This window comes from Myripristis murdjan, chromosome 1 (assembly GCF_902150065.1).
Source record: "Myripristis murdjan chromosome 1, fMyrMur1.1, whole genome shotgun sequence".
Taxonomy (NCBI): domain Eukaryota; kingdom Metazoa; phylum Chordata; class Actinopteri; order Holocentriformes; family Holocentridae; genus Myripristis; species Myripristis murdjan.
Window position 1 is genome coordinate 16,760,092 of NC_043980.1, and position 11,325 is coordinate 16,771,416.

The 11,325-nt window shown below is 42.6% G+C and overlaps 1 protein-coding gene across 7 annotated transcripts in view; it reads right to left on the reverse strand.

Moving 5' to 3' along the window:
- The window catches only part of ptprdb (protein tyrosine phosphatase receptor type Db), a 91,091-nt gene that overhangs the window by 36,651 nt on the left and 43,115 nt on the right, over window positions 1-11,325 (reverse strand). For 4 of the 7 annotated variants that reach the window (XM_030065117.1, XM_030065135.1, XM_030065143.1 and 1 more), the window contains exons 5-13: window positions 10,886-11,074; window positions 9,508-9,516; window positions 6,795-6,812; window positions 4,815-4,925; window positions 2,795-2,806; window positions 1,938-2,207; window positions 1,498-1,607; window positions 718-915; window positions 29-154 (exon numbers count right to left, since the gene is read on the reverse strand). In XM_030065117.1, coding sequence (XP_029920977.1) covers window positions 29-154; window positions 718-915; window positions 1,498-1,607; window positions 1,938-2,207; window positions 2,795-2,806; window positions 4,815-4,925; window positions 6,795-6,812; window positions 9,508-9,516; window positions 10,886-11,074 — 1,043 coding nt within the window. The remainder of the gene's footprint in view (window positions 1-28; window positions 155-717; window positions 916-1,497; window positions 1,608-1,937; window positions 2,208-2,794; window positions 2,807-4,814; window positions 4,926-6,794; window positions 6,813-9,507; window positions 9,517-10,885; window positions 11,075-11,325) is intronic. The other 3 variants (XM_030065126.1, XM_030065171.1, XM_030065163.1) reach the window with 1 other exon arrangement.

An 11,325-nucleotide genomic window follows, 5' to 3' on the forward strand; every position in this document is an offset into this window, starting at 1 on the left:
ACACGGCCACACACATGCAGGTACACACCTGGTTGACTGGCAGTGTGTTGTCAGAGGTATAGTAGACTCTGTAGCCCACCACCTGTCCGTTAGCTTCCTCTGGCTCATCCCAGTGGATGATGGCTGTGGTGGTGCTCAGCATACGACCTCTGACCTGGAGGACAAACAAACTTTAATGATAAAATGTACTCAAATTTCAGTAAACTGAGGTTGAGGACAATTCCTTTACTTTATGAAGAAGTGACTGGTGCTTCTACATTTTAAATGTGATCAAGATGTTTGTAAAATGCTGACATGCAAATCAGAATAAGATGCAGTTAATCACACAACAATCAGGCTTTAGGTGAAATGATCCTGAGGGAAACGTAATGAATAAGGTTCTAAATTACGACAGCGAGTTGAAGTGAAATCAACTTGCTCTTCAAAAGAGATTTAAAGTTGTATAGCATGGTTTATACTTCACAACAGGTCTCCCTCAAGACAAACATCAAAGTAATGATTCAATCAAAGAAAACTCTGATGCTGAATTACATTACCAGACATTCCTAGATTAATCAAAACAGGTTTTATTTCGAGGGAACAGAATTATTCAAGTTTTGATCATCTTTATAAACCACTTTTTTACTCACATACACAATGCAGAATGTATTAACAAAGTCATTTAAACCTCAAAACGTTTTACGATTCTGTTTAGCCCAATCAGACAACCTCCCTGACCTGTCTTGGAGGTGAGGAGGGGGCCTGCTCGGCGGTGCGGGCCTCCACCACCTCACTGGAGGGGCCCTGACCGATGGTGTTAACCGCTGCCACCCGGAAGTCATAGTGGGAGTAAGGGCTGAGGCCACCCACACTGTAGCGGGTTGTGGCGATGCCATCGATCTCTTTATAGGGGTCCTCTGAGCCTTTTGAGCGGTGCTGGAGAAAGTAAGAGAGCAACAAAGAAGGAAGGGAGAGAAGCTGCATTGTACAACTTTCCATGATGGCGAGTCCAAATGGCAGCAGGAGCTTAACTGCTTGAAAAAGTGGAACTGCAGTGGACACAATCATGTAATGGAATGTAAGTAAACGACATCGAGTTTAGCAACCAGACCAGTCTGTGATTCTACCAAAGGGATGAAAGACATGATTGTGAGTCCAGTTTTTTTTTTTTTTTTTTTTTTTTGAACTAGCTTGCTCCATTTCAATGAGTTTCTATTTGGTTCTCGAGTTTCAATTTATCACTTCCTCTTGGCAAAGAAATGTAAACACCCGACAGGCAAATCTACAGCGTCTCAATTAGTGTAGGCCCCACTTTGTAATTTAGGCTGATAAGATGGATGCATTTTTAGTGTACCTTTCTCTTCTGATTAATTAGTCTAATTTACATGTCCTGTCTGTGAGAATCTTGTGAGTTATGTATGGAGATTTGTGCACTTGGGACAGCAGAGGATGCATGTCCGTCTGTTTGTAAGTGCATGTGTGCAAAATGTGAATGAGTGTAAAATGTGTAGGTGTTACCTGTATAATGTAGTAGGACACAGGCTCAGGGTTGCCAGAGTCCCAGGTGAGAGTAATGCTTGTTGCAGTTCTCTCTGTAACCACAGGGGTGCCTGGAGCCTTGGGCAGAGCTAAGAGAAAGAAAGAAAGAAAGAATGTACTCATAAAAGAGTATTTACTTTAAATCTCTTTTGTAGTGGAAATGATTTCCCTTTTGCTATACTCCCCATTGAATACACTTCCCCAGAAAGGAGAGGAAGGAGCAAGGTTGCACAGTGGTGGTGCACTTTTCTTTCTTATTAAAAAACAATGATGGCCTTTTGACTAAAGCAATATCCAACTTACTGGAGGCAAGGTCAAACTATCACTTAGTCTCATCCTCTCTTTGTTGCAGACGCTTTCACACCCAGCCCTCCCTCCCCACCCTGTATGCCTCTTCATACACATGCTGATGAACCCACCTTTGACAATAATCTGCGCCACTGCCTCGATCACGCCCAACGTTGACATGGCAACACACGTGTAATTGTTTGACTGGCGTACGTCTGTCAGCTCCAGAACATTGCGGCCGATGGGCATGTCGTCTTCAGGTGTCAGGTCCTCTGCTCCCAGCATCCACTTGACGTAAGGCATGGGGGAACCCACTGCCACGCAGGTGATGTTGACATTCCCCCCTGGCATGATCTCACTGTCAGCTGGAGGAATGGAGAACCGTGGGGGCACACGCCGCACTGAGCAAAGAATGTAGAGAGGCAGGTGAAGAGAGACGATTAGTGATGTATGCTCAGGCTGCACTGTATCGCGTATTATTCACTGGGTTACAGTTTGGGGGGTATGTACTGTAGGATGATTATTTTTTTGTTGTGTAACATGCTCTCGGATGACACCACTTTTATGACAGTCAGGCTTAGAAGCACTAAAAGCATGGAATGCATTCATTCAGATCGTCTGGTGCATGTCTGGTGAAATCAAAATGATTTATTCATGGCGTTTTTAGGTGTGCTCCATTAAATATTGCATGAATTGAAACACAAAAGATACTTACAAAATCCTCACAGCAAACACACATGCACTTACTGAACCACAAAAAAAAAAAAAATAACATACTCACACACACACACACAAACATACATATACACACACTGTACACAGGGTACAGTTTATCTCAAAGGAATAAACTGTACAGGCAGGTGCAAGGCTTCAGTACTGTACATAAAACAGTCTTTACACAAACACAAATGGCAGCTTAATGGAAATAAAAGATATACTCAGGAGAGAGAAAGGGCTCAAAAAGCCACGCTGTCATTACTGTACCAACCTTCTCGCAGCTCTGGAGAGGGAGGGAGGATAGAGCACGGCAGAAGGTGGAGGAGGGGGAGAGAAGAGAAGAGAAAGGAAAACAGAAAACATCAGAAAAGAGATGGGAGGCAAAGAATGCAGAGAGGTAAGGAAGGGGACAAGGCAAGGCAGTGGCAGAGAGAGAGGAAAAGAGAAAATAAAAGAGGAAAAATGAAGATGGAGGAAGGAAGAAAAAAAGGAAAGAGGGAAAGAAGGAAAGGGGAGAAGACAGAGAAGAAAGAGAGAAGGCCACAGTCAGTGTGTTGGCTAAAGGTTTCCTGTTTAAGGCTGCCTCCACTACTGGCTGTCTCCATAGACCGCCTGTCAAACACTCACTGAGCAGCACTGCAAGATTTTACTGGCCCTGCAAGCACTGTTAGACTCACATCACTGACTCTGTGGTGTTTGTGTGCGGCTGCATGTGTGTGTGTGTGTGTGTGGCATGACTGCGTGTGTGTTTATGTATGTATTTTTAGCCTATGACATAGATGTGTATGTGTGTGTGTGTGTGTGTGCATCCAGTTGTGTGTTTCTTATCCCTGAGAGCAATGTTAGAGTCAGAAAAGCATTCTACGCTGTTTAAAGCCTTTTTTTGTGGCGGGCAGACAACAGAGCAAAGGGCCCGGGGAACAAAAATGTCTCCAAGATTCAAACATTTGGTGGGTATGTGTGTGTGTGTGTGTGTATGCGTGTAGTATGTGAGTGCGTAAGTGTGTGTGTGTGTGTATAAGTGTGAGGAGGACCAGAGAGGGAAAAAGTGCCTGAGGAGGTGAGCTGCCTGTCAGATTTGGGGAGAAACACAAGTCTTAACCAGACAATGATTTGGTTTTCTCAGAGGTCTAAAGGCTAAGAAGGGAGGGCGCAGAAATTAATAGCCTGGGTTAAACATCCCCCCCTCATCCCCCACCCCCCACCCACACCCCCCACCACAGCCCCCTTGGTACTTGGTACTATCTCATTTGGCAAACAGCTACTTAACATGGCACTTTTAAAAGCATAATATTACATTATATAATACACCGACACCCCTAATAGAGACTTTTTTCTTCACCAGCATGCCACTGTAAAAACGTAAACGTATTAACATTTTCTGACAATATATTTCCCAGTTGGCTCATTCAATTATCAGTTTAATGGAATACTTCATCCCAAGGAGAAATGTATATCACTTATTCACTCTGAGCTGTCCTCAATTTCCAAGAAAAAAAAGGACTGTGGCCTTTTCTGTTATAATGGTGTTAATTGTTGACTTTGACAAACAGCAACTAAAAGGATACGAAAATGTGCATTTCAAGATTCTCCGTGTCTTCGTTCAGAGTAATTCACTAATTGCTACTCTCACACCTTCCATTAAAAGCAGTACTCGAGTTGAGGGGGGATGAGGGTGGATGGCATCCCCCCTGAAATAAAAACAGTCAAAATCATCCCCGCTGTAAAACTGCCATCCTCACTTTTCATCAAAAGAAAAAAATGAAAAAAATTTACCATCCCCCCTGAATTTTTTTTTTTTACAACTCGACTACTGATTAAAAGTATCAGTACAACCAGTGAGTGACTGTAGTACTCCTGGCCAATGAACAGACCAGAGGTTGGTCTTCATTTTGGTGAGTGTGCAGGTCAGTTGTGCACAGGCACTTACGCATGAGGAATTATCTGGAAATGGTTTATTCTGCAACACTTCAGGGAAAATATATTGGTTTGGGACTGAATATGTGCAAAGAGTAAAGACTTGGATTAAACTGAGTTTGAAATGAACTTTTTCATCTACTTTTTGCTTGTTTTTTTTTGTTTTTTGTTTTTTAAATTGCTGATCAATTTCACTCAAACCAAAAAGGCTGAACCTTTCTTTGTTCCCTATGAGGCATGCAATTAAAAACTTTAATTGTTGGACGTTCAGTACTACATTGGGTGAAGTATTCCTTTAACCCTAAAATGCAAGTGTTGTATGTGGTACGTGTGGTTCTAGCAGGTTGTCACTTTAGTTGATATCCAACTCTTACCTCTGACATACAGGTTAGCTGGGGTGGAATAGCGTGTCCCATCACTGTTGGTGGCAACACACTCATACTTCCCCTGGTCTGACTCCTCACTCAGCTCGATCTGAAGGGCACCTGGATGGGATGGAGTTGGAGAGAGCAAGGAGAGAGAGAGAGAGAGAGAGAGAGAGAGAGAGAGAGAGAGAGAGAGAGAGAGAGAGAGAGAGAAAGAGAGAGAGAGAGAGAGAGAGAGAAAGAGAGAGAGAGACAGCCAGACAGGCAAACAGATAGACAGACAGAGAATCAGACAGAAAAACAGAAAGGAAGAGAGAGTAATCATAAAAAGTGCAAGACATTTGATACAACAGTACATGACACATCAACACAGAAATGTGAAGAAGTATAGTATAGGGTAAATGAGTCTGGATCAACTGAGGAGGCTTTCAGCAAAAACAGGCTGAACTCTGTATGAGGAACACTGGGCTTAAAAAGGGAGCCAGATCTATGGGGAGACATTAGCAAGTTTCTACCACTGTCAGCAAAAATCCGCCCAAAACAAGGGTCAGCTGCCTTATTTGGAAATGAAAAGAAAAAACAAAAAAAACAAAAAAACAAAAATGCACTCACAGGAAGCCTACAAAAACGTAAAATGCTCTTCATGCAAGCAAGACACAAATAAACCAACCAGCCAAAAATGTTGAGAAATCCAGTCACAATACAGTATTTTGAAAACTCTTGGCTGAAAATTGAGATGCAGTTACATTAGGGAGCAAGTTTATTTTTTCTTACTTTTCAAAGATAAAATAATACAAAGGTATTGCCATGGCAATACAATATCCCCAACCCACTTAGAATCCACTAATGGGATCAGGAGCGTGATGTCATTTAAAAACCCACCCAGTAAGGAGGTAAAGACATCAACCAACCTCCATCAAGGCCAACAGATACCAAAAAAAAAAGGAACGACATACGCAAAGCCTGGGAAAGGGACCGATGCTTTCTCGCTCCCTGAAAATAGAAAAACTGTCAAAAAAGTCAACAAAAGGTTTTTACAGATGGTGTGGTGAGGCAAAAAAGCGCCCATAAAAAACTTTATCAAAAAAGTGGTTGTTTGGGGCTTTTTGTCAATAATGAGAGAGAAAAGAGAAAGAAATTTGGAAGTTTGAATAAATAGTGGGTTTGCGTGTGTTCGTCTGTGTGTGTGTGTATGTGTGTGCTTGTGTGTAAGTGTGTCTGAGTCTTCACCATCTGGACTTTTCAGGCTGAGCGCGTGACAGCTGGGAGGGGAAAAACAAAACTGGGGCGTTTGATTGGGCAAGTATAGACGAGGTAAGAGGAGAGGTGGGGTCAAGATCAGGCTACGACCCAAAACCAAAAAAAAAAAAGAAAAATTAAAAAAAAAAAAGAAACAAACTCAGGCTCACAAAAAAATGAAAGAACCAAACAAACAGAGGGAAAGGTGATAGTATGTTTTGTCACCTCAAACACAAGAAGTAAAACCCAACTCGTAAACACAACACGCCAAAGACGGAAAACGAAGCAGACGTTGTAAAAAGCTAAATGATGTTAAAGTGATGGACAGGGTTTTTTTTTTTTTTTTTACAAAGGAGATACCCACAATACGGCGAGGAAGGAATCGATGGGTTTGTTAACTGTTACGTAGGAGTAAAGACTGAAGTTGAGATGGAGAAATGAAGGGATGAAGGAATGATGGAAGATGAGAGGAGGGCAAGTGATTAAAAGTCATTAAATAATGAATTGCTTGCTCAATTCCAATTCCCCCTCTGGCCCCGTATCGCTGCACACTTCTTTCAGATCTGAGGCAGCTGGTTGAGTATTACCAATATGGCAGAGTCTCGGGCTGTAACAGCTAAAGAACAAGTCCGGACTAATCCCATATTGATTAACCCAACCGGAGCTTTTCAGATCTATGAGAGAAGCAGGAACTAGGGGTTGGAATGGAATCAGGCCACTGTGTCGTGTCGGTCCTCCCAGCAGTCTTACCTCGTATGGGCGTGCCACCTGAGTGGGCAATGAATGCACGAGATTAGAGAGGAAGAAGAAGAAGAAAATGTTAGTACCACAGAAGGAGACGGGGGAGAAGGAGGAAGGGATACTGAAAGAAGGGGGTTGGGGGGGTTGGGGGGGCTTGGAAAGGAGAAGAATCAAATTAGAGAGAGAGACTCAATATACAGATCCTTAAAGAGTGAGAGAAAGAGAGAGAGAGAGAGAGAGAGAGGCAAAAATAAACGAAAAAGACAGAGCAAATAACGCAAATAAAGACAGAATAAGCCTGAGAGGAGAAAGACAGATGCTAGATAGACAGAGTGACAGACAGTGACAGAGCTATAAGGAGATGGGTTATTGATTTGACTTCATTGACTTGCAGCAGGGGCAGATGGGGCTGTGGGAGGTGGGCAGCGTGTACACTACACTATAGGATGTCTGTCTGCATAGTGCTAGTCCTCTTCTGGGAGCCTCCTCTAGGTCTCTAAGAGGTGACCGGACTGGGTATTCTTAGTGCACTAACTCGCTCTGAGTCTCAACTTGCTCTCTTCCTCCACACAGGTCAAAAGGTCAGTGCGAGGTCAGCACAACGATAGATTTGTGCTCGCTCCAATTCTATTCTTTTAACTCTCTTGGTGCATGTACAGCACATACGTATATGGGAGGTTTTCCAACCGCAGGATGCCGCATATAGGAAAGCTCAGTACATACTACATTGTGGAAACGTGTTTGTGCAGCTACCCTTAAAGGAAAACTCCACCCTAAAACGCTTTTGACGCCAACTGGTGCTGCGCTCGGCGGTGTATTTTTCGGTGTGCTCCCGCGGAGAGAGCTGTTCAAATGTAGATGATGCGATGTCACATCAAGATATTTTCCAGTACAGCTACAATGGAGTTTGATAGCAGAAAATGGCTGAGCTCTGTAAAACATCGACAGTAAGTTGTCAGGTTTTGGTGTCAGCCCCGCAGGATCAAAGAGCAACGGGTTCTTTCTAGAGTCAAAACGTATGCGCTGAGATTCAACAATCACACGAGGAGAAATCCATTGTAGAAGATACACCGATTTCTATGCTGACATTAGTGTGGCTGCAACAGACCAAGATATTTAAGCACAGGACATGTTTTGAGCAAAGATGGAGTTAACTAATTACATGTACTCTGATTATACCTGAGAGGCTTTTGTGTGTAGTCTGTGCTTTATAGTTTTTTTGTTGTTTTTTTTTAAATCAGTAACTTATTTTTACTTATTATGTTTTTGCTGAAGTTTTGTACTACATTTTAAGTATGAATGAGCAGCATAACTATCATCCATAAGCATCACAAATAGCACAATTATAAACTGGCTAAATGTGGAGCTGTAATCTGGTTTTACTCTGTGCACTTTACTGACTGTACTAGTGCACTTTATTTAGTAATATCTATTTTTTTTTCATTTAAAATACTCTAGTTTGAGCTCTGTTCAGTCATTGTTTTAGAATTGAATGCAAATCACGAATAACAATGTCCTATTTACAAAGGAGCAACTCAGTAACCTTAGCTCTCAGCACGCTAAGCAATCTACTTTTTTTAAACTTTTACTTCAGTGTATTTTTACACCACTAATTTTACCTCCTCTTGAGTAAAATGTCAGCAAGGTGACAGTGCCTCTGCTTGGCGAGGACGTCTTAGCTCTCTTTCCATCCCTGATTTTGAATAAGGGTGGCAATCTCAGTTTTTCCTCATCTGGAAAACCTTGCATTCTGCTACATGGCCACTCGCTCTCTGAATGCAACAAGTCCAGGCAAGTTCTCTGTTTGCCATTAAAATGCAAACTGGGAAATGTAGGAAATAATTTGCCGAACAGGAAGCGGGCAAGGCAGTTTGAGGGAAATGAAATAAGTAAATTACAACATTTCATCATGAGTTGTACATTACACACTGATGATTTATGACATGTATAGTTTTCTGAGGGTGGAATTTTCCTTTAACTGATTTGCCTGCCTTAAATCATTCTGCAGTTAAAAAAGTCTTATATTAATACTTATATTAATACTTAAATGCAGTAGTATGTAGGGTTAGGAGGAGGACTCAGTATACAGTAGAGTCAAGTCTAGCAGTCTGAAACCTAGTAGCCATTGATTTTCTAGCAGTGGCTCCACTAGAAGCCTACATCACAGCCTTCTGGAGCTGATGGCTTATTGACTAGTAACTCTATACAGCAGAGGGGAGAGAGTGACTGTCGGTGAATGAGTGAGTGAGTGAGTGAGGGAAAGAGAGTGACTGAATAAGTGAAGGAGCGGAGGAGTAAATAGGTGAGCGTGAGGAGAAAGTTATTGTCGTTTTTCAGGTGCGGAAAGGCTATAGGTGCACAGGTGAGGGTGAGACCAGCTACCTCTACAGTGACAGGGATGTGTGAATACTTGCATGTGTGTTATGCACGTGTGTGTGTGTGTGTGTGTGTCCTGTTTGCAGTGTCTGTGTTACAAAGCTCTAGGGTATGTGTAGGGTGCGTGTGGTCTTGTTGTGCGGTTGCTGTGTATGTGTGTGCATCTGCATTACATACAGCACTATCTGTGTGCGAGGCCAGTGTGACAGTTAGTAAAATGCATGCAATGCATTTTAATAAAACCTCAGTACTGTAAAAGTGAGCAGCAGCAGCAACAGTAGCAACATTAGTGTGTATAAAGAGAGAGACAGAGTGAGGGTGTGGGCCTCAGAACAGAAGCACTTACCAAAGGACTCTGTGGTTAAAAAGATACATAGAGAAAAGAAACAGCATAGACATGGCATTACAATCGGACCATTGGTTACACAGAGGAGTTGACTTAGTAGAAACACCTTGAAAAGTACTGGAACTCCAAAAAGGTCAAGGATATCGCTTATCTACACAGAACTTTGCGCTAAAAAAAAAGTTGCAAATGGCAAGGCTAACATCATGATATTATAGTTGAGTAATCATCACATAGAAGAACAGGACTAAAATACCAAATATTTGTGCTGACATTTTGAGTTGAAACAAATGCTTACTTTCTGTTTTCTCTTTTATTTTTTTTTGCTTTGGCAATTGTAAAATAAAGGTCAAAGAGGGAGTCTGAACAGGGGAGTGTTGAGGGTTGAGCCGGAGATAAAATAGAGGGACAGAAGCAGCGAGGTTGTTATCCAGTCATAAAGAAGCCAGAGAGTAGGGTGTCACAAGGAGGGATTTTGGGTGCAGAGCTGGCCCATGGAAGCAGGAAGAGGACCGAGGCGGGAGATATAACAACTACAACATGTTGCCATCTAACACACTACTGTGGCTACGGGAAACAGCCTGAATTTCTTATGTTGGTGTTGTTTTATTTATAATTTCTCTTTGATTAAAACAAAGCCTGTCAATGCATTTCTATAAATAACATGAATAGAATGTCTGTAAGTCAATTTCACACCCACACAAGGCACACTTTCATAATCCGTGAAAATGAAGAAAGAGAAGTTTGTTTGACTGTTTAGTCACAGCAGTGAGCTATCTAAGGAGAGGCCATTCCTGTTGTACATACCACCATCACCACAGTTTGCCGCCTCTTTAGCTTTTCAATCTATGCAACTACTGTCAATTTTCTTGAGATATGAATACAGACGTGTCACACAATGAGGTATATCCTTACAGTGATTGCATGGGGTTTTCAGAGACGAAAAGGTAAACCTTCCGTGATGGTGATTTGCATGGGAAGGCCTCAAGGAGTTCGGAGAAAAGCATAGAGAGTTGGGAGGCGTTGGATTCAGTTTTAAGGCCTTGAAGAGTTCAGGAGGTTGGCAGTCAACTCATACCACAGGAGTAGAGAGGGACAGCTGAGGAATACAGCCAATAACCACAGAAGAAGGAGTGTGGAACAGCAATACGAAAAGGGTGAATGAGGGCAAGAAAAACAAAAGTATTAAAGGAGCAGAAAAAAACAAAAGAAGGGTGGGAGGGAAAGATAGACGGAGCAAGGGAGGGAGGGAGGGAGTACAGTGTTGAGAGAGGGGAGAAAAGCAAGAAAGCAGAAAGAAAAACCTTAAGGGGGGAAATAAAAAAAAAAAAGCAGGATGGAGGGGGACTGCACAGAATCGAGGGATAAACTCAGTGGTTACCTGAGCGGAGCTGTTTGATTCGCCCGTTGTTATTGGACGTGTTGACTGGCAGGAAATCCTTGAACCAGGTGATTTCTGGGTCGGGGTTGCCGCTAGCAGCACAGAGCATGGTGGCAGTCCGAGAGCGCTCCACCACCTTCAGCTGGGGACCCATGTCTATGGTGGGGAACCCCGAGGGCAGCTGGTCCTCTGGAAGAGTTAAACACAGGAATTTGAACAGGGCTAGACACTGCTCACATTTTCAACCGGGTAGCAGCACCATAACTCTAACACCCCTTTCACTTGACAGATATATTACAGTATCCCAGTTCAGCCGGTCTGGGAGGAAATTCACACCAAACCTCGTATATGGGAATGTTCTGTGGGCTAACCTCAACTTATAATTTCAAATACCGGCATCAAATGCAGACATTACGTGTCCAACATAGAGAATAACACGA